This window comes from Phyllostomus discolor, chromosome 14 (genome assembly GCF_004126475.2).
Source record: "Phyllostomus discolor isolate MPI-MPIP mPhyDis1 chromosome 14, mPhyDis1.pri.v3, whole genome shotgun sequence".
NCBI classification, from domain to species: Eukaryota; Metazoa; Chordata; class Mammalia; order Chiroptera; family Phyllostomidae; genus Phyllostomus; species Phyllostomus discolor.
This window is the reverse complement of record NC_040916.2, coordinates 3417867-3444290: the sequence shown is the minus strand read 5'-3', so window position 1 is coordinate 3444290 and position 26424 is coordinate 3417867. Positions and strand designations below refer to the sequence as shown.

At 39.2% G+C, this 26424-nt stretch overlaps 1 protein-coding gene and 1 long non-coding RNA gene across 3 annotated transcripts; one reads left to right on the top strand and one right to left on the bottom strand.

The window, feature by feature from the left end:
* The first annotated feature begins 15997 nt into the window (after positions 1-15997).
* On the top strand, positions 15998-16265 carry LOC118498091. The gene is made up of 2 exons (XR_004900621.1): positions 15998-16088; positions 16207-16265. It is a non-coding gene; the product is annotated as an uncharacterized LOC118498091 (long non-coding RNA).
* Positions 16266-16518: 253 nt separating this feature from the next.
* SNRPE (small nuclear ribonucleoprotein polypeptide E) lies at positions 16519-23756 on the bottom strand. 2 transcript variants are annotated; one of them, XM_028530755.2, is made up of 5 exons: positions 23633-23748; positions 23127-23153; positions 22150-22212; positions 20939-21017; positions 16519-18541 (listed from the first exon to the last, which is right to left on the bottom strand). In XM_028530755.2, exons 1-5 carry the CDS (start codon positions 23684-23686, stop codon positions 18486-18488), a joined length of 279 nt encoding a protein of 92 aa, XP_028386556.1. In that variant the 5' UTR covers positions 23687-23748; the 3' UTR covers positions 16519-18485. The 2 variants fall into 2 exon arrangements, with proteins under 2 accessions (XP_028386556.1, XP_035871035.1); XM_036015142.1 differs by lacking the exon at positions 23127-23153 and having other exon boundaries at positions 18469-18541; positions 23651-23756.
* Between the last annotated feature and the right edge of the window lie 2668 nt (positions 23757-26424).

Genomic DNA, 26424 nt, shown 5'->3' with positions numbered 1-26424 from the left:
CCACACAACTCAGGGCTCCAGCACAGGTAAATAAAGCTTCAAAACACTGATTGAGAATACCTGTGGGGGTTGAGGTGCTGGGAGAGACTCCCAGCATCACAGAAGAGTTCGTTGGAGAGACCCACAGGGTCTTAGAACATACACAAACCTATCTACATGGAAATCAGCACCAGAAGGTCCTGGTTTGCTTAGGGGAAGCAGGGGAAGTGATTGAAATACAGCAGAGAGTGGAGCAAACACCATTGTTCCCTCTTGGACCCCTCCCCCCCATACACTGTTACAACTCAGCCACTGGGTTGCCCTGCCCTCATGAACACCTAAGACCCTGCCTCTTACTACATAAAAGGTGTGCTGAGACAAAAAAAAATGGCCCAAATGAAAGAATAGACCAAAGCTCTATAAATAATACAACTAAGCAACAAAGAGATAGCCAACCTATCAGATGCACAATTCAAAGCACTGGTGATCAGGATGCCCACAGAATTGGTTGAATTTGGTCACAAGTGAGATGAAAAAATGAAGGTTACGCTGAGTGAAATAAAGGAAAATGTACAGGGAACCAATAGTGATGGGAAGGAAACTGGGACTCAAATTAATGGAGTGGATCACAAGAAAGAAAAAAACAACCAAACAGAAAAGAATGAAGAAACAGGAATTTAAAAAAATGAGGCGAGGTTAGGAACCTCCAGGACATCTTTAAACATTCCAACATCCAAACTATAGGGGTACCAGAATAAGAAGAGGAAGATCAACAAATGGAAAAGTCATTTAAACAAATAATAAAGAAGTTCCCCAATCTGGCAAAGGAAATAGACTTCCAGGAAGTCCAGGTAGCTCAGAGAGTCCCAAAGAAGTTGGACCCAAAAAGGAACACACCAAGGCACATTAGAGTTACATTACCCACGATTAAAATGAAGTAAAGAATCCTAGAAGTAACAAGAGATAAGGAGCCAGTTACCTACAAAGGAGTTCCCATCAGATGTCAGCTGATTTCTCAAGAGACCCTATAGGCAAGAAGGGGCTGGAAAGAAGTATTCCAAGTCATGAAAGGCAAGGACCTATATCCCAGATTGCTCTATCCAGCAAAGCTTGCATTTAGAATGGAAAGGCAGATAAAGTGCTTCTCAGATAAGGTCATGTTAAAGGAGTTCATCATCATCAAGCCTTTATCATATGACATGTTAAAGGGACTTATCTAAAAAAGAAGAACATAAAAAACATGTACAGTAAAATGACAGCAAACTCACAGTTATTAACAACCACACCTAAAATGGAAAACAAAAACAAACTAAGCAAACAACTAGAACAGGAATAAAACCATAGAAATGGAGATCACATAGAGGGTTAGCAACAGGGGAGTGGAAGGAGGAGACAGGGGGGAAAGGTACAGGGAATAAGTAGCATAGATAGTAGGTAGAAAATAGACAGGGGAGGGTAAGAATAGTATGGGAAATGTAGAAGCTAAAGAACTTATGACACATGGACACGAACTAAAGGGGAGGATGGGGGAGGGAGAGGGTGTGCAGGGTGGAGAGGAGTGAAGGGGGAAAATGGGACAACTGTAATAGTATAATCAATAAAATATATTTTTTTAAAAATTTGTAAACTTTCAGCCACTGTTTCTTTAAATACTTTTTCTGTTTTCTGCTCTCCTTTGAGGACTCCAATTACAAATATATTAGATCACCTGAGTCTGTCCAACAATTATGCAGTTTACTGAAGAGTTGTTGATTTTTATCAGTATTTTGTTTCATTTTGTATAGTTTCTATGCTATGTCCTCAAATTTAATAATCTTTCATTCTGCAATGTCAAATCTGCTGTTAATCCTATTTAGTTTCCTTTCCATCTTGGACACTAGAATTTGCATCACTAGAAGTTCAATTCTTTTTAATCTTTCAATGTTCAAACTTTCTCTACTTACTTGAACATACAGAATATGAGGTTTGTCCAGAAAAGTCCAACCATTGTTAACATAATGAGAATGATTTAAGTGACATCAATATAACCTGGCAGCAAAGGAGAGTGGACTGGAATGCATAAGTATGAACAATGATGACTTCACTGTACTAGGCAGTGGGTGTGGTAGATGCCATTGAATGAGCATGTGGACTGTGTGGCCATCACATTCAAAATGACTGAGTCAATAAAGCAATGTATCTGAATCAGATTTTGCATGAAGCTTGAACATTCCTCCACAGAAACTGTTCAGATGATTCAGAAGGCCACAACTATGGGCAATTGGTGATTGGCAGATGTGGGGGGGCCTGCCCACAGGGCCCCCCCTGGCCACCATGGATGAGAATAAGTATACCAAGACATGATCTGCTTAGGGAGGAAAGGTGGCCAATCTCTCAAAGGAGAAGGGCCAGGAGCCTTTTCCTCAATGGGCTTTTATTGGGTTCAATTTGCAAGAAATACAGGTAAAGCTCATCAGTTATTTTCAGGCAGTAAGGATCAAACAATAGATAACATACAAAGTACCATGAGGGCTTATTCTGAGTCAGGGTCAGTCAGTTAAAGAGCTATAAAACTTTGGGAAACAAACTCGTTTTATGCTTGGACTCTTATCAAGAAATTGAGGACATACTTAGCAAAGCAGGTTTCACAGGATTTTATGTATTCTTTCTTAGGCCTGATCACCCCAGGGAACCTGCCCTTTCCAGCACAGGGCTGCACCACCCTTCATCATTGTTTCAGGCTTAAGTCAGTCAGGGGAAGTAAGGCAGCTAAGAGGTTAGGAGAATTCTTGCAGAGTGAGAACTCAGACTATGTCAAAGCCGAGGAGCAAGGGTCCATAATGTCCTTTTTCTGTAGCCCCCCAAGTCCTTCCCTGAGGGCCCCCTTCATGACTGTGCCTGTCTTAGGTCATCCCTCCCTTGGGGAATCTTACCCGTCATTGGTTAACTGGTCATCCGCTTGGGGCAAAGCAGGGTGAAGTAAAGGGGGTAGATTTGGTGCCCCTGCCAGATAAGTTTTGTCTCCTCAGTGGCTTATGGTCCAAAGGTCTTTTTACTCAGCCTTAGCCATGGTGGGGTTACAGCTTCTAAAACCAGGTAGGACAGTTCCCAACAGGCAGCCTCAACACAACAAGCAATGCACCTGCTCATGCATTACAGCTGGTGCAGAGGGTTTTTTTTTTTAGCAAAACATGACATCATCCAAGTGATTCAGCCCTCCCTACGGCCCAGATTGGGCATTCTGTGACTTCTGGCATTTCCCAAAACTAAAATCGCCTTTGAAAGGGAAGAGATTTCAGTCCATCAATGAGATTCAAGAAAATACAATGGGGCAGCTGATGGTGACTGGGAGAACTGTGTGAGGTTCCAAGGTGCCTCCTTTGAAGGGAACTGAGGATTTATTGTCCTATGTACAGTGTTTCTTGTATCTTGTATCTTCTTCAATAAATGTCTCTGTTTTTCATAGTACATGGCTGGATACCTTCTAGACAGAACTCACATAGCTGTAACTGTTTTAATGTCTTTGTAAACTAAATTCTATCATTTGTGTTATTTTCAGGTGTATTTCTATTGATTTTATCATTGTGGATTGTATTTTCCAGTTTCTCTGCATGCCTTATAATTTCCAATTGGATGTAAGACATTGTGAATTTCACCTTGTTGAGTGCCAGATGTTTTTGTAATTACAATATTCTTGTGCTTTGTCCTGGGATCAAGGTTAAGTTACTTGGAACTAGTTTGTTTTTTCAAAGCTCTTTTAACTTTTGCTAGGTGAAACCAAAACTATCTTAATTTAGGGCTAATTATGTCCCACTACTAATGCAATGTCCATTGAAGTACTCCTGATGCTCTGTAAAGCATGAGGCCTTTCCTCTGTAGTTAGTGGGAATATGAAGTATTCCAGCCCTGTGTGAGATATTCAGTGTGCACTCTTTTGCTTTTTGGCATTTATTTCCCCTGCCTTGGGTTGTTGTTACCTTACAGGTATATGCTAATACTCAGCAGAAGATTTAAGCAAAGTCTTCATATCTTCAGCTCTCTCTTTGGTAGATTGCCCTATAATCTGCCTTGGCCAATTCAGATTGACTCCATTTCCTCAACTCAGAGACTCCTTGGCTTCACCTGGGTGCCTGCCTACCACACTGAGGCCTGAAAAAAAATGTTTTTCCTAACAATAACTTGGGCCAAATGTATGGCTCGCCTCCCTTGGCTCCTCTCTGTCACAGATCACTATCCTACAATGTCCAATGTCTGAAAATGACTGTTTCATATTTTTTTTGTCCAAATATTTTGTTGTTTCTGATGAGAGGGCAAATGTGGTCCCTCTTATTTCATCATGATCAGAAACCCAGTGTTTTATTTTTTTTACAGCTGTGATTATAAACCTGTTGGAGGAAGAGGACAAACTAACTGCTCTGTAAATCCAATGGAAGCTATTCACTACATTCCCCTAAAAAATGAGTGTTTCCTCTAAATTTTCGATATAATTTTAGGTAGGTTCACTGGCTCCTATATCTAGTATGGGGGGCAATAGTTCATGGAAATGTTTAATTCTTCATTTAGAGCAGTATGTGTTTTCCTTTTGAATTCTGATTTGTCTTTCTGTTAATTCTTTCTTTTTTTTATTGTTGTTCAAGTACAGTTCTCTCCATTTTCCCTCCAACACTTTCCCCCAGGCCCCCATCTCCACCTCCCACCCTGAATCCTACTCCCTTTTGGCTTTGTCCATGGGTCCTTTATACATGTTCCTTGATGACCCTTTGCCTTCTTTCTCCCACTTTCCCCCTCCCCCCTGGTTACTGTCAGTTTGTTCCTTATTTCCAGGCCTCTGCTTCTATTTTGCTTGTTTGTTTTGTTGATTAGGTTCCATTTATAAGTGAGATCATTGGTATGTCTTTCACTGCCTGGCTTATTTCACTTACCATAATGCTCTCCAGCTCCATTCATGTTGTCATGAAGGATAGGAACTCCTTCTTTCTTTCTGCTGTGTATTCCATTGTGTAAATGTACCACAGTTTTTCGATCCACTCATGTATTGGTGGGCACTTATGTTGCTTCCAGCACTTGGCTATTGTAAATTGTGCTGCTATGAATATTAGGATGCATAAGTTCTTTTGAATTGGTGTTTAGGACTCTTAGGGTATAATCCCTGCAGTGGAATTGCTAGGTCAAAAGGCAGTTCCATATTTAGTTTTCTGAGGAAATTCCAGACTGTTTTCCACAGTGGCTGCACCACTCTGCATTCTCACCAACAGTGCACTAGGGTTCCCTTTTCTCTACAACCTTTCCAGCACTTTTTGTTTATTGATTTGTTTATGGTGACCATTCTCACTGGTATGAAGTCATATCTCATTGTGGTTTTAATTTGCATCTCTCAGATGGCTAGTGATGCTGAGCATCCTTTCATATATCTCTGGGCCCTCTGTATGTCCTCCTTGGAGAAGTGTCTCTTCAGGTCCTTTGCCCATTTTTTAATTGGATTGTTTGTCTTCCTGGAGTAGTTTGTTAATTCTATCTTTCTTCTGTTATTAATATTTAACCACTTTTCTTTCACTACTTTTATCCTTGTTAGTGTTTTTTCAACTTTTATGTTTACTCTTTTTTAAAAAAAAATTAACTTCTTGGATTATAGAGTCCAGCAGAAGAAAAGCCTGCTTATGGTTGGTAAAGTAATAATATGGGTGTAATAATTTATAGTTTTAATTTGAACATTTCACCTAAAATGTCATATGGTATGCTTGAGTGTGATAGTTATGTTACAGAATTACATGCTTATGATTTTGTAATACAAGATTTTGTAATGAAAAAGGGGCATTATTTGTGCCAGACTTTGTACATTAAAAACAGAAAGCATGGCTATGTAGTTCAGTGTGGTTGATCTATACTTTAAATGGGACAATAATTGCTTTTAAGCAATAAACCCTGACAATATCCACCTTTTTTTTTTTTGCCTCTAATCAGTTGGTTCTGCATTGGCTCTCCAGGCTCCCTTTCCTACATGCCCAATATCGAATACTCTAATAACTCCACAGAGCTACCACTTTTAATTGTTGCAACATTGTGGAGCTGTGGGAACAGTGTTTTTTAACTCATGTCACACACAATCTAGGTCTGTGCTGTCCAATGAGAGCTATATATGTAATTTAAAATTTCCTAGTAGTCAAAAAAGTAAAATTAACTCTAATATATTTTTTACATTTTGAAAAACTGAGGTGTAATTGACATAACATTATACTAGTTTCAGGTTTACAACATAATGTTTCAATATATGAATATACTGTAAATTGATCATAATAAATCTAGTTATCATCCATCACCATACATTGTTGTAAGTTTTGTTTTCTTGTGATATTCTATTTAATCCATTGTATCAAAAATAACATCTCGGGGACTTCCGGCAAGATGGAGGAATAGGTGGACGCACCGTACCTCCTCGCACAACCAAGAACAGAACAACAATACTTTACAACAATGATTTGCAGTCATAATATCAGAACTGTCAGAGGGTTTATCTAAATAGAAGTTGGACAGCCAAGAAGTTGAAGTAGACCCGTACATCCAGACTGGTAGGGGACGACAAGCTGAGCAGGCGCGGGGCTGGCGCGGGTCGCAGGCACGCGTAGGTCGGGGGAAATTTGGTGCAAAATCGGCGCGACAGCAATCCGGGGCGCAAGAGCGCAGCGGTGCAGTGGTGATCCCTGAGTATGCAAGCAGTGGCTGGGGGAATCAGTGGGGCAGCGATTGTGGACCAGGGCAGAGCTCACGGCCCAGAAGCCCAGGGAAGTGTCTGACTCCAAGAGAACGGAACAGTCGCCATTGATCCCTCCTGTCCCCGCTCCCGCCCCTGCCCCCACATATAACGTCACAATCTAGCGACTGAGGCGCCCAGCCCCGGTGAACACCTAAGGCTCCGCCCCCCACCATAACAAGAGCGACCAGACCGGAGAAAAAATAAATAAATAAATAAAATAATAGGAGACACAGGGAAAGACATAAGACATGTTTCCAGCAGAACAGATCAGTCCCCCAGGACTCATCCTTTTGAGTGACCAAGAAATAGCCAATCTATCAGATACACAGTTCAAAACACTGGTGATCAGGAAGCTCATGGAACTGATTGATTTTGGATGCAAATTACATGAAAAAATGCAGATTACCATAAAAGAGATGCAGGAAGATATACAGAGGAGAGCCAATAGTGAAAGGAAGGAATCTGAGTCTCAAAACAACACAGTGGACCAGAAGGAAGATAGAATCAACCAAGCAGGAAAGCATGATGAAATAAGAATTCAAAAAATCGAAGAAAAGCTTAAGACCATCGAGGACACCTTTAAACATACCAACATCCAAATTATAGGGGTACCAGAAGGGGAGGACCAACAAGTGGAAAAGTTATTTGAACAAATAATAAAGGAGAACTTCCCCAAACTGGCAAAGGGAACAGTCTTCCAAGAAATCCAAGGAGCGCAGAGAGCCCCAAAGAAGTTGGACCCAAGAAGAAACACACCAAGGCACATCATAATTACATTAGCCAAGGTAAAAACGAAGGAGAGAATCCTAGAAGCAGCAAGAGATAAGGGGACAGTAACCTACAAAGGAGTTCCCATCAGACTGTCAGCTGATTTCTCCAAAGAGACCTTCCAGGCAAGAAGGGGCTGGAAAGAAATATTCCAAGTCATGAAAGACAAGGACCTACATCCCAGATTGCTCTATCCAGCAAAGCTCTCATTTAGAATGGAAGAGAAGATAAAGTGCTTTTCAGATAAGGTCAAATTAAAGGAGTTCATCATCATCAAGCCCTTACTTTATGAAATGCTAAAGGGACTTATCTAAGAAAAGAAGATAAAGAAAAGACATGTATAGTAAAAGGACAGCAAACTCACAATTATGAACAACCACACCTAAAGCAAAACCAAAAGAAACTAAGTAAACAACTAGAATAGGAACAGAACCACAGAAATGGAGGGCACATGGGGGGCTAGCAGTAAGGGTGGGAGGAGGAGAGAGGGGGAAAAGGTATAGAGAATAAGTAGCATAGAATGTAGGTTGAAAATAGATAGGGGGAAGGCAAGAATAGTACGGGAAATGTAGAAGCTAAAGAACTCATAAGTATGACACATGGACATGGACTAAAGGGGGGGAATGTGGGTGGGAGAGGGGGTACAGGGTGGAGGGGAGTGAAGGGGGAAATGGGACAACTAATAGCATAATCAATAAAATATATTAAAAAAATAACATTTTAACATGTAATAAATATATAAACTTACTAATGAGGTATTTCACTTCCTTTTATGGTACTTAGTCTTCAAAATCTGTTGTGTATTTTACACTGATAGTACATTCAATTGGGATACTTAATTTTCATCAGAAATACTTGATCTATATTTATATTTCATTGAATATATAGCTGAAAAAGTGATTCCCATAGCAAAGTTGTTCCAAATATATGTAAAAGTTTTCTAAATTAAAAAGTCGGTTTGCAATAGCTGCATTTCAAGTGTTCAATAGCCACATATGTTTAGGGGCTACTGTATCAGACAGCACAGGTGTAGGCCCTTCATGAAGAGCTACATGTTCTATAATTTTCATGGTATTCATGTTTTCTCTCTGTACATACTCAAAAACACTGGCTAAATCTTTGTAAATAGACTTCACAACAAGAATGGGTATGTCAGAATTTCAACTCAGGAAAAGACAACGTTCTGCCTCTCTATATTGTCTTTTAAAAACAACTATATTGCCTTCAAAAATAAGAGATGATTCTGGGAAGATGGCAGAGTAGGAAGCACTAGGATGACAATCACCACTCTGGCAAAGTCCCTCTAATGTAACTATGAAGTCTAGTGAAGGCTTGCAACTTTCAGAAGAAAGCTTTGAAGGTAATTTGCAGTTCACTTAGGTCAATTTCAGCTCTTAGTATAGTACTACCCACGCCCCCCCTCCATCACCACTCCCATGGCAGGCAGCTGTGCCCATGTTCCTGGAGAAGCTTGAACACACCTTGGGGGGCAAGAAGGACCCTGATATCCAAATATTGAAGAGTTATGCTCTGATCAGTGGTTGCTGCTTCTAGAGGTGCAAGGAAGATAGCAGCCATTTTCGTTGCACCTCCACCCACTGTTGCAAGGCTATGTCCCTTCAGTTGAAGCAACTTCAAAGGGGTTTAAAGGGCCAGTACACTTGTCTCTCTCCCTTTCATTTTTCTCAAAAAAGTGAGCAAAAATGTTGCTTAGGATCCAAAGGATCCAAAAATGGACTTCAGAAACTTATCTTCTTGTCTTCTTGTAAAGGATGGACCTTGAAAATAAGAAACATTTAATATAATTTCTGAAAGTAAAGTTAGTCAGGAAAACAGTTTTTAAAAACTTCTATTCTTTAAATACTTAAAAACTAGGGTCCAAAAGCAAACTTCTTTGGTCATTCTTCAGTGTTTATGGAAAAAGCACCTTAAATAACTGCAACCTGCCTACCTCACAGGGTTGTCATGAGAATCAAAATATGTCAAAGGTCTTTGTAAGTAGTAAAGATACATATGAAAAAAAAATATCCAAGACACTCAGTAAGCTCCAAGTAAGGTGAACTCAAAGAGACTGACCCTGAGACACATTAGAATGAAATATTCAAAAGCCAAAAAAAAAGGGAGAGAATCCTGAAAGCAACAAAAGTGACTTATCACATATGCACAAAGGATCCTCATAAGATAATTGGATTTCTTATCAGAATCTTTGGAGTCCAGATGAAAGTGCACTAATACATTCATAGTGCTTTAAAAAACCTGCCAGAGCCCTGGCTGGTGTAGCTCAGTGGATTGAGCATGGGCCTGTGAACCAAAGGGCCACCGGTTTGATTCCTAGTCAGGGTACATGCCTGGAGTGCAGGCCAGATCCCCAGTAGAGGACACGCCAGAGGCAACCATACATTGATGTTTCTCTTCCTCTCTTTCTCCTTTCCTTCCCCTCTAAAACTAAATAAATAAAATCTTAGGGAAAAAAACCCTGCCAAATGAAAATCTTACATCTGGCAAAATTATCCTTCAAGAGAAAGGGAGAAATTAAGATATTCCCAGATAAACAAAATCTGGGCTTTTGTTACTACTAGGGCTGCCCTGCAAAAAAAATGTTCGAGGGTGAAATGAAAAGATAGTGGAGAGTAACTCAGAGCCATATGAAGAAATAAAAATCTCAACAAAGGTAAATACAGCTATGTTCCACTTAACAATGGGGATATATTCTGAGAAACACAGCATTAGCTGATTTCATTATTTTGTGAACAGCATAAATTGTACTCACAGGAACCAAGAAGATATAGACTACTACACAGCTAGGCTACATGGTATACCACCCTCATATATGTGGTCCATCATTGACCAAAATGTTACGTGACACATGACTGACAGCACATGGGAAACTATGAAAGCTAGTATTATTTTAACCATTTGTAACTTCACTTTTTGTTTTCTACATAATTTGAGAGACTAATACATTTTTTAAAAATATTAGTCTGTGCCCTGACCTGTGTGTTCAGTTGGCTGAGTGTCGTCCCACAAACCAAAAGATCACCAGTTCCATTCCCAATCAGGGCACATGCCTGGGCTGTGAGTTCCATCCCTGGTCAGAGCACATACAAGAGGCAGCCAGTCAGTGTTTCTCACATCAATGTATCTCTCCCTCCCTTCCACTTACTCTAAAAATAAATAAGTAAAATCTTAAAAGAATTATTAAACACTAGTATTATTGTAACTTTGACTTCTAACTTCACATGTTGTTTTATACATAATTAAGACATTAAAGCATTGAAAAGAAGTAATTCATTTGTTTGGGCCACACCGTATAAAGATTCAGTTTTGTGATATAACAATTGAAGGGTGGGGAGGGAGCTGTAAAGGAGCAGAATTTTTGTATGTAACTGAAATTAAGCTGGTACAAATTAAAATTAGAGTGTTGTAACTATAGGATGTTGAGTGTAATCCCCATGGTAACCACAAAGAAAATATAGAATATACACAAAAGAAAATGAAAAAGGGATTCAAACATGTAGCCACACAAAACATCAACTAAATACAAAATACAGAATTGCATAAAATGAGAAACAAATAAAGCTATACCAAATACAGAAAACAGAGCAAAATGATGAGTATGTCCCTTCTTATCAGGAATGACTTTAAATGTAAACAGATTAAACTCTCCAATTAAAAGACAAAGACTGGCAGAATAAATAAAAACATGTGATCCAAAATAATATGTTATCTACAAGAGACTTACTTTAGACCCCAAAACACAAATAGGTTGAAAATAAAAGAATGAAAAAAGATATTCCATGCAAAAAGATATCCATGAAAACACAGCAGGGATAGCTATAGTAATATCAGAAAAATAGACAAATTGAAAAAAAAGGTTAAAAAGATGTGGAAGGATATTACATAATAAAAGGTACAAAACAACAAGAAGATACAGCAATTATACACATTTAGGCACCTAATAACATACCAGCAAAATATATCAAGCAAAAACAGAATTAAAGAGAAAAATAGACACCTCTAAAATGATTAGAGATGTCTGGGGATGGTGGGGGTGGAGGTGGGGATAAATGCAGACAACTGTACTTCAACAATAAAATAATTTAAAAAATAATTAGAGGTTTTGACATCCCATTCTCAATAAAAATAGGCAACCAGACAGAAGATAAGGAAAACAGTGCTTAATACAATGACACAATTAGATCTAACATATAAAAAACACACTACACAACAAAAAAAATAGTATATTCTCTTCTTGGTAAAGTATATTTTATTGATTATGCTATTAACAGTTGTCCCATTTTGCTCCCCTTTATTCCCCCTCTGCCCTGCACCCCTTCTCCCACCAGCATCCCCCCACCCTTAGTTCATGTCCATGGGTCATATATATGAGTTCTTTGGCTTCTCCATTTTCTATACTATTCTTAACCTCCCCCTATTTTGTACCTGCCATTAACGATTCTTATTCCCTGTAACTTTTCCCCCATTCCTCCTTCCCCCTCCCCTCTGATAACCCTCCATGTGTTCTCCATTTCTGTGATTCTGTTCCTGTTCTAGTTGTTTGCTTACTGTTTTTGTTTTTTTTTTTTTTAGGTTCATATGTTGATACTTGTGTTTGTTGTCATTTTACTGTTCATAGTTTTGATCAACTTCTTTTTCTTAGATAAGCCCTTCCTTTAACATTTCATATAATAAGGACTTGGTGATGGTGAACTCCTTTAACTTGACCTTATCTGGGAAGCACTTTATCTGCCTCCCACTCTAAATGACAGCTTTGCTGGGTGGAGTAGTCTTGGATGTAGGTCCTTACCTCTCATGACTTTGAATACTTCTTTCCAGCCCCTTCTTGCCTGCAACGTTTCTTTTGAGAAATCTGCTGATAGCCTTATGGGCACTCCTTTAGGTAACTGTCTCCTTTTCTCTTGCAGCTTTTAAGATTCTCTTCTCTTTAATCTTGGGTCATGTAATTATCACATTGTATGCAGGAAACGTATTTATATGTTTTACATTGACTGGTAGTAGAGTGCGTGATAAAAACTACTCGCAAACAGTGTGTTATGATGTGCTTTGGTGTGTGCTTCCTTGGGTCCAACTTCTTGGGGATTCTCTGAGCTTCCTGGACTTCCTGGAAGTCTATTTCCTTCACTAGATTGGGGAAGTTCTCCATAATTATTTGTTCAAGTAAGTTTCAATTTCTTGTTCTTCCTCTTCTCCTTCTGTCACCCCTATGATTCAGATGTTGGAATACTTCAAGTTGTCCTGGGGGTTCCTAATCTTCTCCTCACTTTTTAAAATTCCTGCTTCTTCATTCTGTTCTGGTCGAATGTTTCTTTCTTTCTTCTGCTCCAAATCATTGAGTCCTGGTTTCCTTCCCTTTACTCTTGGTTCCCTGTATATTTTTCTTTATTACACTTTTCATAGCCCTCACTTTGTCCTCTATTTTGCAACCATATAACCAATTCTGTGAGCATCCTGATTCCCAGTGTTTTGAACTCTACATCTGATAGGTTCGCTATCTCTTCATTGCTTAGTTGTATTTTTGGAGTTTTGATCTGTTCTTTCATTTGGGACATATTTTTTGTTGCTGTTGTTACCATGCATCTGTCACATAGTAAGGAGTAGAGCCTTAGGTATTTGCCAGGGTGAGACAACCCATGTGGCTGTGTTGTGGCACTCACGTGGGGGACAGGTCTGAGATGCAACAATGCTGCTTGCTCAGCTCTCAGCTAGCTTTCAGTCACTTCCTCTGCTACCCACAAGCAAACTGGGCCCTTCTGGTGCTGATTCCCAGGTGGGTGGGGTCTAGGACCCTGTGGATCTCTCCAGCAAACTCTCCTGTGAGGCTGGATTTTCTCCCACTGCCACAATTCCCAAAGTTTTTTTCCGTCAGAGGTTTTGAGGCTTCATTTCCCCACGCTAGAGAACACCAGTGTTCTGGAACCCTGGGTGCATGGTGTCTCACTCTCCAGTTATTTTGCAACCATATAACCAATTCTGTGAGCATCCTGATAATCTGCATGCAAATGTGGAACCACCCACTCTGGCAGCCATCGCCTTGCCTGTCCCCGTCCTCCAGCTGCCACCTTGCCCAAGAGTCTTCTCCATCTGGCTGCCCATCTACACCCCTTCTACCGGTCTGGATGAATGTTTCTTCTTTAACTCCTTGGTTGTCGGACTTCCATACAGTTCAATTTTCTGGCAGTTCTGGTTATTTTTTGTTTTTAAATTTGTTGTCATCCTTTTGGTTGTATGAGGAGGCAAAGTGTATATACCTATGCCTCCATCTTGGCCAGAAGTCCGAAAATACTGCTTTTTATTTGAAATTTTATTTCTTACATTTTCATTTGCAGACAAAAGGACCATTTATATAGAAAATCCCAAGCAATCCACAAAAAAGTTACCAGATAAATACTTGAGTTTAGCTAGGTCAAAGGATACAGGTCAATTTATAAAACACCATTTCATTTGTATTCCTCCACATAGTCCAAGATTTTTACTTCAATTGCCAACTTTCTCAATCATGGCATTTAAAAATTCTTCACTGAACAACTTCCAAGCTTAAGAGGTACTGAAGACAAGCACCCCTGTTCTGACATTGTTCTTAAGTACAATACTTTAGTTGTAACAAAGAATCCAACCAGAAAATTTATTCTCTCGTGTAAGACACTTGGTGGTAGGGAGAGTTCTAGAGCAGATTCAGTGGTTCAAAATTCATCAAAACCCCAAATTTTTCCTTTTCTCTATTCTGGCATCCTTAGGATGGTAGCAGTAATTTCATAGTAGCCTCACGATAAGCCTGAGTTTCATAAAAATTAATGCCTGATGGCTGGCTTGTATGAGAAAATCAATTTTCTCATATGTACTTTAGAAGGCAATTTAGAATACCTATAGAATTTTTAAATGTGCACATCCTTTGATCTAGCAATTCCACTTCTAAAAATTCATCTCACAGAGAATTTAAGTGGAAAAAAAACAGGTATAGAGATGTAATTTAACAGTAAAAAATTGGAAAAAGCCTAAAATATCCATCAACAGGGGTGATTAAAATTAAGAGATCACATAATGGAATATATTTCAGCTCTTTAACATGAAGTATGTCCAAGTTTTGTTTATGAGTCAAACTGCAGAAGTATGTCTTCACAAGTAAATAAAAATACCTATGAAAGCAAAAGCATGGGCAACAAAAATAAACTGATTAAAATGAAAACTCCTGTGCATCCAAAAGCACAACAGAGTAAACATGTAACCCACAAAATGGGAGAAAGTATGTTTTAAAAAACTCAACAATAAAATGTTTAAAAATGGACAAAGAGCTCTGACAATTCTCCAAAGAAACAAATGACCAATAAACATATGAAAAGAAGTTCGACATCACTAATTGTTATGGGAAAGCAAATCAAAATCACAATGAGACAAACCTCACAACCATTAGATGGTTGCTATCAAAAACAGAGAAAAGTTCTGCCCATGTGGAAAAACTGGAACCTTTGTGCACTGTTGGTAAGAATGTAAAATGCTGCAGCTACTGTTCCTTTAAAAAAAAATTAAATTCTGGGCATATACTCAAGATTTGAAAGCAGGGTCTCCCAAGATATTTGTATACCCATGTTCATAGCAGTATTATTCACAATCATCAAAAGGTGGAAGCAAGTCATCTATTAACTGAATATATAGAAAAAATATGGCATGCATACATGCAATAGATTATTTAGCCTTAAAAAGAAAATTGTGACACAGTCTACAACACAGATGAACCTTGAGGACATTATGCTAAATTAAATATGCCAGTCACAAAGACAAATACTTTATGACTCTACTTACTACCTCTAGAGTAGTCAAACTCCGAAACAGGAAGTACAATGCTAGTTGTCAGGGGCTGGAGAGGGAGGGATAGAGAGTTGTTTAATGGGATACAGAGGTTCAGTTTTGTAAGATGAAAAGGTTCTCAAGACTGGTTGCACAACAATGTGAATATACTTAACACTATTGAGCTGTACACTTAACTATGGTTAAGACAGTAAAATAGTATGTGTAATTTACCAAAACTAAAAATTAAAAAGTTTTTAAAGAAATACCAGCTAATTATTTTTTAATAGTGGTGACTTATAGAAAATACTAATGGGGAAAGAAGGGACTTTTGTGTTCTACTTTGTATCTTTCTGTACTCTTTATATTTTGATCATAAATACGTACTAAGCTAATATCTTTATACTCAATTTTTAAAATTCCACTGGGTATAAGTTTTAAATTAAAATTAAACCCTAGGTACTGACTGAAGCCACCTTATGCCACCTTAAGTTTTACCAAGCATCTCATCTCCCAAAAGCATGCCATGAGTAGGTGGTAATTAATTCTAAAAGAAATAATTTTAAAAAAGCCCATGTCACTCAGGTAACATGAGTTGCTGCCCTCGGTAGCACCCATGACACTTCCTGATCAGTAATGCTTCACCCAAATTAGAGATCCACTCTATCCTGAAACTGACAGATGTGATACAATAGCTGGTACCTGCAAACACAAAATCTTATCTTTCTTTCTCTCCACCTGCTGCTAAAGAACACCAAGCTGAGCATCAGCACTTTTTCAGTCTAATTCTCTCCTCCCCACTAAGAATGTTACAAGCGAGTTACGTGAGGATAGCAACATCCCTTCCAGAAAAATAACTGCTCACATACCAACGGCTGCCAACAAGAGCAGCTTCCCAGCAGCATGCTTTAATAACCTTAAAGAAGTAGAGTGTAATGCCTCTTATAATACAAATTCTGGTTGGAAGAAAAAGATCTAGATTGTGGAAACGCACAACTTAAAAAGGAACATGTTCTGATGGAGCACAAAGCAAGCTGAGATTTCTAAATAGAAAAATCAATTGTAGGTTCAACTGTACCTTATTTCTATCATTTGCTTTGTCAAAAACAAGAACCTTCCACATCTTGCTACATTCAGAATAACCACAGCAGGCACAGTTGTGCTTACATAGGGCAGCCAGGTCAGAAAGGCTACACAGGGAAATGGAAGCAGCAGGCAGCAGGTTTTCTTAGGGATTATACTGCTCCAGCTTTTATTCTTTTTCCCAGCTACTTTGGTGCCAAGAAAGCTGCAGTCTTTACTCTGCTCTTAAAAAGCTTTTCACCAGAAAGGCTGAAGCAGTCTTAGGGCTGTAACTCCCTCTGCTGCCCAATGTTTTTCTTTGCACGCTGTTGCAAATTCAATGAATTTCAAACTCAAATGTTAAGCGCTAAAGCAGCCCTTTGTTTAAAAAAATATTACTAAAAACCCTGGCTGGCATAGCTCAGTGGATTGAGCGCGGGCTGGGAACCAAAGTGTCCCAGGTTCGATTCCCAGCCAGGGTACATTCCTGGGTTGCAGGCCATAACCCCCAGCAACCGCACATTGATGCCTCTCTCTCTCTCCCTTCCTTCTCTCCCTAAAAATAAAATAAATCTTTAAAAAAAATATTACTAAAAAAGCACAAGTTCAAATAGCAGAACACCTAGAATGACAAGTTATAAGCTAGACTTTTATACTCACCTACCAATCTTTCTCACAAATGGTTTCTTTCACCCAGTTTAAATAAAAGTTCCATTATCTCCCTCATAGGCACTCGGAAAGGCAGGAAATGGACCTCTTGGTCCTTCCTGGCTGGTACTTGGTAGGACTGTCCATTACTGGAATTTAAAAAAAAAATTTTTTTATTATTTATTTTTAGAGAGGATTGGAGGGAGAAACATCAATGTGCGGTTGCCTCTTGTGTGGCCCCTACTGGGCACATGGCCTGCAACCTAGGCACGTGCCCTAGACTATGAATCAAACTGGCGACGCTTTGGTTTGCAGGCTGGCACTCAGTCCACTGAGCCACACCAGCTGGGGCTCCACTACCAGAACTTTAAGGAAGGCCTTTCTCATCTTTCAAGATCCAATTTAAATAGCACTTAGCATGTGGTATTGAAGCTATTTGTTTTGTTTGCCAGCCTGTCCCATTATATTTATTCAACTTCGTGCCTATCTAACAGCAGATGCCCATAACCATTTTACAGAATTCTAACTAGAACCATCTTGAGATATTGGGGGAAGGAGAGATCTGTCCACACAATTCAATTAGGAAATAAGCAGTTACTGGGGCAGGAACCAAAATGCTTAAAAGAGACAGGTGCTTTCCCAACCAACATAACGCTTGTCATCTTCTTTCAGGTTACCAATCTCATAGTTTCCCTCCTGTTAACTCTTCACAGAGCTTATTTTTAATAAACTTTTAAGACATTTCATTCTTTGCCTGTGCCCAAATATTTCTCAGTCTACTCTTAGTGGTAACAAAATTAACAAACAGCCCAGGTTGGCGTGGCTCAGTGGACTGAGCGCGGGCCTGCAAACCAAATGGTTGCTGGCTCAATTCCCAGTCAGGGCACATGCCTGGGTTGCAGGCCGTGTCCCCAGCAGGAGGCACGAGAGAAACAACAATGCACTGATGTTTCTCTTCCTTTCTCCTTCTCTTCGTCTCTAAAAATAAATAAAATCTTAAAAAAATTAACACACAGTAACTCTGTGAAATACTATAGATGTTATGTCCCGAATGTATTGTAGTGTTCCAGCATCCAGAATTAGAATTGATGATGAAGACATATATTAGTGTAACAGCCTTTATTTTTGCGAACCTTCCTGTTCTCTCCTACCCAATATCAGAAGCTTGTCTGTCAGTTAGAACTCCTATTCTTTGCCTTAAGAATCCATAGACCAGGCTCTGTGAAAAGCAAATGCCCACTAACAGCCACTCTTCAGAAAACTAAAATACCAACAGCTAATGGTGTCACTGTGTAAAAAAGTCTCTACCACCAGATGGAAAGAACAATGTAAATTTTTTAATAAAAACAATCACATAGCATTCATTGTGGTCTGGCAATAACAAAAGGGTACTCAAAACAATATGAATAAATGTTCAAGGACTACCCGCAACAAAATATTTCACAAACACAAACTGTATTTGCTCCGCAACAATTTTTCATTTCATTAGTCATTTCTAGTTGGAGACACTTTGGAGGAGAGTAATATTATCTCCTTTCAGCATGATCCGACCTGAAACACAAAATTAAAAAGAAAAGCTCTTAATAGCTACGCAGACAATGTTTTAGCCTCAGAATTTTGAATGGTTCTTAAGCAATTTTCAAAATATTTTCTTGTATGTGAGCATTTTCAAATACCCAGATACCGAAAGGCTGTGTATATTAGAGCAAATGTATTTTTAACAATAATCTAATGAAAGAAACCCCAGTAACTTAATGAAGATAGAGTAATACTGTTTTATGAAAAGTGCAGTTTCTGTAGACTAAGTTAACTAAATAGGTCTACCCCAACCTTTCCTGATGCTCTGAGTTTGCAGAAGTTGGAAAATGTGTTGTACATCAAGTTTAGAAAATGAAGCATATTAGAACCCCATCCTTGGAGCTCTTAAAGATTTTATCCTTCAATAAATAGACCTATTTAAGTTTCACCCAACATTTCATGAACTTATTTGAGCAGAGAATATATTTTTCCTGAGAAATACCCACAAATATATTCAGGAACACTGGAGTTCAGTAGAATAGTTTGAGAACTGTGAATCAACTTTCACAGGTAAGATCACTACACCAGGTAATCTTTACCTTTCCTACATTCACAAGATACTACTATGGGAATTCAACACTTTGTAAATTATTTATAAATTCCATGTCAGTAAGGCTGGCTTGCACTTCCTGGCATGACATGTTTAAATTGAAAAAATCCAGGCTTTCATAAAAATAGCCTAAGCAGGAAGAAGGGGGCCAAAAAACAGTTTTCAGAATCTACTTTCCACGTATCTAGTATAGGCTCAAGAAAACCCTCAGGGTCTGGATAAAAGAGACACCTGAAGCCTGCCACTGGGCAGAAGTCCTGGACATTAAAACAATTAATAACAAAATGCCTAAATAAACCTAAATTAATGGGATTTTAACAAAAATGATTGTTTTTCTTAATGAAGCCATGAATCCTAAAGACTCTCTATTAACTGGCATAAAAAATTGTGTTCATTGACCAAATATTTTTGAGTTTCTACTACATGCCAGGCACTGAGTTAGGCACTGAGCATATAGGCAGCAAAAATGATGGAACTCATGCGCTTATGGAGCATGTGGTCCAGTGGGAGAGCAATTAATAAAGTAATACCACTAATGCACTTTTACTACAAACTCAGAGAGCCCTGCTCCTCGCCCCCCCGCCCCTACCCCCCAAAATAAAACCAAACAAAACCCTGGGAGGAGGAGATATTTCATCTGAGTCCTAAAGACACAGGAAACAGGATAGTCAAAGATTTATAGCAGAGTAAATGTCAGAGTCAAAGAATGGAAAAAAAGAACAAACAAACAAACAAAAACAAATAAATGTGGATGAAGCTCAGAAAGTGAAGCAGAGAGATGGAGACAAGCCCGGATCATGAAGAACCTTGAAGAATATATTAAACGTTTCTCATCCTGTCAGCAGCAGGAAGCCAGTGAAGGAAGGATGTCAAGCAAAGCGATGACAAGGTCAGATTGGTGCTTCTCAAAGATCAGTATAGCCCGCAGAGCAAACTAGAGGGGGATGAGGTAGTGGCAGAGAAATCAATTAATAAACTAAGTAGAAAATGGTGCTATTCAGTAAGGCAGGGAACACTAAAACAGCCCTAAAAGGGTGAGGTGTGTGAATTAAGTTTGTTTTCTGATATGCTACCATTCAGGAGCCGTTGACACATTCAAGTAGAAATGTTGAATAGGCTCAGGGAGGTCTAGGGCTAGCTGTAAATTTGGGAGTCAACGTAGTCAGTAGGTGATTTTGTAGTTGTGCGAACAGAGTGCAAACCTGGACAGTACAGCCTACTACATACTAGGCTGTATGGTATACCACCACGGTACACGCAGTCCATCGTCAACCAAAATGTTGTCACAAGGCATATGACTGTATACAGATGGTAGCGGAAGGTGTAGTCTTGAGTGCCTAAGAAAACACCAAGGGACAAGACAGGAGGGCCTACAACCAAGCTTTGAGCAATTTAAACATTTAATGGTTGGATCTCAATGAATGAATATACAAAGTCTGGAAAGGAGTAACCAGAAACAAAAAGTAAAAACCTGAGTATAGTATCACAGAGCCAAGGGAACAAAGTGTTTTAAGGAGGGAGTGTCCAAACAATGCCAAATGCTGTTGAGAGGTCAGTAAAACGAGGACTAGTACTGACCATCAGATTTAACACCATTAGTCTTTGGTGACACTGATGAAAATTATCTGAGTGGAGAGACAGAAGGCAAAATGAAATGGGATAAGGATTAAGTGAAAAAGGATGATTTCAAGAGCATATCCTCCCCCTCGCCCAATAATAACTTCTCAAGTGCAAAGTAAATTTAAACATGAACTAAGTTATAACTCAATCAATTTTGCAATAAATATTTCTAAAATTCTGTACACCATCTATACTCTTACCTAGTTGTTTTCTTGACTTTGTTTTAGAATGAATCTCTTCTGCATCATCTAATACAAGGTTCATGTATTCATCAAAACCCTAGAAAAACAAGCCATTGACTGTTAGCTTTAGGTAAGATCACATCCAAACCATTCTAAACAGATACAGACATGCCCACTAACTTCAAACATTCACCCCTCATTCTGTTCAGATGAAACACCACCTCCCACTATAAGCTTCTTTTTAAACAAAGAAAACCAGAATGCGCTCCATTATTTCTGGAACCTTTTGGACTTCAGATTTCATTAGCTATGCCAAAGAGCCAGTCCCCCTGTCTTTTATAACCTGCCCAACACAGTATATGTGTAGGTATATGAATTAACTTCTGCCACCACCTTTCCCATGTTCCCCACAAGAAACTATCACCACTAACCACTACTCTTATTTTCCACCTAGTAAACCAGGAAGATGAGATTATTGAGGAAATCTATGATGTCTAAAGGGCATAGTTTCGGCGACATCTCATCTTCCTTTAAAACATCATTGAGGGCACTCTGCCATCCTGGAAGTCTTATTTAACAAACCCCACCCAGCTCTATCAGGTATCACCTAACCCAAAGCTAATACTCTACCAATCCTCACCTGCCTCTAATTTTTGGTCCCCTGTTTGAAATACTAACGTTATTTAGATCATTTTAAAAAATTAATTTTCCCTCAATTATATGAGTTAACCAATCCCTATCAAATAGAACAATGAGGCAAGGACAGTGGGCCCTGAAAAACTTTCTTTGGGTTGGGTCTTTGACTTTTTGTACACTGTTCTGGCAGGCCATTTCTTTTCCTTTTTCCCCTACTATTCCAACTATTAAAAGCTGTACAGAAGCTAAGTGACTCGTGTAAATCTTACTCTTTCTTAAGTCCCAACTCTAATCGCAACTTCACTACTTCCACAAAGCCTCTGATCAGCTCCCACCACATCTGTACCCTTTTCAAGTGAATTGTAAATCACCTCATAATTTTCTTCAAATCTTCCCAACTACATCACCCTTTACACTAAAATCCGCCTGAGCTGGAAGGTATGGGGGAGATGTGTTATTAAGATGAGGGAGTCAATTATTATTAAACACCTACTATGTCTAGCTGGCCATTTTTTCTTTTTATTTTTTGGTGAGATCTTTTTCTCTAACAACTTGCTCTGAGATAAAATATCCTGGATATCCTGGGTACTCACAATGATACAGCCCTCTATCCGCATATTCACTTGCTCATAAAGCCACACCTGAATCCGAGATCTCTGAAATAATCATAGAAATAGAAATGTTAAAAAATAAGTAGACAAAATCCAATCGCTTTGGTCAAATAATAGAAAAAAATGGCTCCTAAAAAAACTGAAAAAAAAAAAAAAAAAAAAAAAAGCCAACAGTTTTAGCCACTTGACTCATCATAACCAAGTCTAATTACTTGCCAAGACACATTCTCCTTTAATAAACACATTAGGGCCAGACTGTCCCAAGTTAGAAAACTTAATTTCCCTGTGATCTTGGGACTCTTGTTTCAATACATTTAGAATGAAGATTGATGTCAGTGTAGCAGAAAGCAGTAATTTCTACTTCTTTATCCACTATAGCAAAATCCAGCTGCCAAACAGCTTACTCTAGTTTCTCAGTTTTTGACGTGTCACATCTAACAACCAGGGTAGAAACCCTTGATCCCGGTGATCAAACATTACAATGGCCCGAAATTAATGCTTTTCAATTGTGTGGTCACTAAAATTTACCTACATTTTCTTTCAGAGACAATTTAAACACTACCCTGCCAACTCAGACGGTTGCTAAAAATCCCCTCAAAGAAAAGTAGGCTATCCCTAAATCCTTTGAACCTAGCCTTCCCCCACCACCCTCTTCCACCTCCACTTCCCCCTCTGCAATCACCACACTATTGTCCTTGTCCTTTAGTTGATTCTTTTTCGCTCAGTCCCTCCACACACATCCCCAACACACCCAATAATTACTTTTTGAAATGAGTAATTTTGACCCTGTAGAATGACACAATTCTTTACGGGCTGCAGTTAGCATGGCTTCACACCATTTTATTACATTAGAGCTTTCCCTGGACCCCTTCCCCTAGAATACCCCTCCCAGCTCCCCAATTTCATCTCTTTTTAACTAGAACATAGTGATGAGACAAAAGACGACACAACTTACGTACATTTTGCAAGTATCTGAAGATAAGGTTCTGCACCAACGGTTAAAGAAAAAAATACACAGCATACACTCTGCTCCCTGAAACTGGTCACTGCCCTCATCGAATTTGTTTTAGGTGCCTACGCCACGAAGTGTCCAACTAGGCACTCATTAGGAGTTCCCTAAATATTCTGAGGAATCCTCCCTCATTCTCTTCCTTTCTTGGAGTTTCCTGTGGCGCCATCATCCTCCTCCCCAAGGCCGACAGCTCCCGTTTGCACGCTCTACCTAATCAAGAGGGCCCCTCCTCGCTCCCCACCGCCCTTCCCACGTACCCCGGTAGGGGTCTGGACAAATCCGCCTCCCACAGGTCCCCGCTTCCTCTCGGGCTCCGGCGTCCCAGGGACTCAGGAAGTGGATGAAGGAGCACCTCGCTCCTCCAAGCCTGTTGGCTGTCTACTCTTTAGGTCGCCCCCACCTCGCCCGTTTTCTGGCCCGAACTTCCCGGTCCTGACATCCTGAGTAGGATACGATGGGCTGCACCATCACCTTCTGCACTTTCTGGCCCTGGCCACGATACGCCATGGTGGAAGCTAACAAAAGACCACACTAACTCACACGCTGCTTCTAGGAGCTACTTCTGGAGTAAAGCACCGGAAGCGGAAGTAGATGGTGCTCGCGCGGCCCGGGCAGCTCCTGGGAAGTGCTTCTCTAGCCTTGGTGCTCTATAGCCTCCGGGGGAGGCCAAATTGAGGCGAAGGCACTTTGAAACGGGGGTTGGTCCTACAGCGCCACCTGGAGGAAGGCGGCGGAGACGCTGGCGTGTCTCCATTTTCTGAGTTAGCTTTAAGAGCCAAATCGTTCCGTTGCTTACTTCTCTCTCCGTAAAATGCGTTGGTTTAGTTTTTTTTTCTATAGCCTGTTTCCCTAGAATTTAGGCTTTATGACAGCGTAGTGGTGAAGAGGGTAGGGCGGTAAGAAGCCCAAATCCATCCAGGACTCATACCTGGCACTGTCATCCACAGACACCCGAATTTGAAAGCCAGCGGGCTATGGTTTGCTACATTTTGGTTTTTTATTTAATCTTTATTGTATTTTTTATCACCATTTATTTAGTCCCCTTATAGGCCCCTCCAGCAGCAATCATCACACTGTTGTCCAGGTCCATGGGTCCTCTTTCCTTTTTGCTTAATCCCTCCATCCTCTAACCTCCTCCCCATCACTGTCATCTGCTATCTATGAGTCTGTATCTGTTTTCCTTGTTCAGTGTGTTCATTAGATTCCACATGAGTGAGATCATATGGTATTTGCCTTCCTCTGACTGGCTTATTTCACTTAGTGAAACATTCTCCAGGTCATCTATAGTCACAAAGGGTAAAATTTCCTTCTCTTTTATGGCAAGTACTATTCCATTGTGTAAGTGGCCCACAGTTGTTTTATCCACTCATCTCCTGATGGACACTTGGGCTGCTTCCATATCTTAGTGATTGTAAATGATGCTGCATTGAATATAGGGGTGCTTGTGTTCTTTTGAATTAGTGTTTTGGGTTCCTTAGGATATACTCCCCGAAGTGGAATCTCTGGGTCAAAAGGCAGATCCATTTTTAATTTTTTTAGGTATCTCCATGCTGCTTTCCACAGTGCCTACACCAGTCTGCATCCCCACCAACTGAACAAAAGGGTTCTCCTTCCTCCACATCCTCAACAGCACTTGTTAATTTAGAGATGGTATCTCATTGTGGTTTTAGTTTTCATTTATCTGTCAGTGACGCTAAGCCTAGCACATTTGTTAGCCATTGCTACATTGTCATTGTAAGGTGGTGACAGTACACAGCTATTTAGCATGAAACCCTTGAAATCTGATTGCTGAGTTAAAACCCAGCTCGCTTGTAGTGTATGACCAACAATAAATTCCTTAGCTTTGCCACATCTCAGCTTAGTTTTTACCAAAATAGAGATAAAAATGTTCCTTCCTCATGTGGCTGAGGTTTCAGTGAAGTAGCATGTGCGTACACACAAAGGTCTCAGTGTCGTAATATATCGTTTCCTCAATAACACAGCTGGAAGAGGAGGAGCTGGAATTTGTTGGGTTATGTCATGGGCTTGTGGCCTAGCAGAGGTTTCATTTAACTGGAGTACCCATTTAATAGATGAAGAAACTGAAAGAACTAGTCTAAGGGGACAAGTGGCAGAAACAATTTGCTTAACTAAAGTCTTCTGTTTAGGCAGGATAATTTAACACTGACCTCATAAAGGTGTTGAGATAAAAGGACATGAAAGTGATTTTTAAACTATAGAAAGCTAGAAAATGTATGGGACAATTAAAACATTTTCCTGTCTCAAATCCAATAGAGGGTCATGTTGTGCACAGAGGAAACTCCAGTTAGATTTGTTGAATTCAAAGACAGCATGGATAGAACACACTGGTATACCTATTCCACCCTCACATGAAGAGATGCTTAGCTACTTGTTTTGCATTTTCCTGCTTCTGAAATCATGATTCCTAAACTTTTGGGGATGGATCCCTATAACCAATCCTTTGACTGATTATACAACTCATCAGAAGTAATTTGTTTTAAAAAATAATTTTGCTCTTTTACATTTAAATCTTTGAATGACATTTAATCTAGAATTTATCAAAATGTATCCTAGAACTGATATAGCTTTATAATTTCTGGATGGCAGCCCAGTTTTCCATCATTACAAAAAAACCCCAAACCTCATTGTCCCCCATTCAACTTAAAATACTGCATTTATAAATATACCAAGTGTATGTGTGTATGTATATGGTGTGTATTCTGTTCGGTTGATCATTATTTCTATTTATGGACCAGTACCACAGTTAAAAATACTATAGCTTTATAATGATTTCTTCTTTGGTAGGACTAAATGTAGGTTGAATTTTCCTAGCTATTCTTGGTTATTTTTCCTGCAAACTTTAAAATTAGCTTCTCTAAAAAAAAAACCACCTTTCTGGTATTTTTACTGTGATTACATTAAACTCTAGAACAACTTAGAATGTTTTTTAATCTAAGGAAATAAGGTACATTTGTTCAAATTTTCCTTCATTCCTGGAGATTTTAATTTTTAGTTTCTTCTTCCTAGTTTATCTAGTTTAATCATAGATGTTTCATCTTTTAAAAATTATCTTTTCCTCAATTGTATGTTCTAGCTGGTTTTTAGAAGAAAATATGATTAATTCTATTATATAAAACTTATCAAGTTTTATGTTACAAAAAACCTTAATAAGCAAAGTCAAAAGATCTAGGAAAAAATCTATTTGCACTATATCAAACAAATGGCTAATTTTACTAATAAATAAA

Excerpts from the sequence above, each read along its gene's own strand:
- SNRPE (XM_028530755.2), bottom strand. The coding sequence starts at position 23,686 with ATGGCGTATCGTGGCCAGGGCCAGAAAGTGCAGAAGGTGATGGTGCAG. Across the intron at positions 23,154-23,632 it reads AGGTGATGGTGCAGCCCATC|AACCTTATCTTCAGATACTT; the intron begins GTATCCTACTCA and ends CCGTTGGTGCAG. Across the intron at positions 22,213-23,126 it reads TCTTCAGATACTTGCAAAAT|AGATCTCGGATTCAGGTGTG; the intron begins GTACGTAAGTTG and ends TGATTATTTCAG.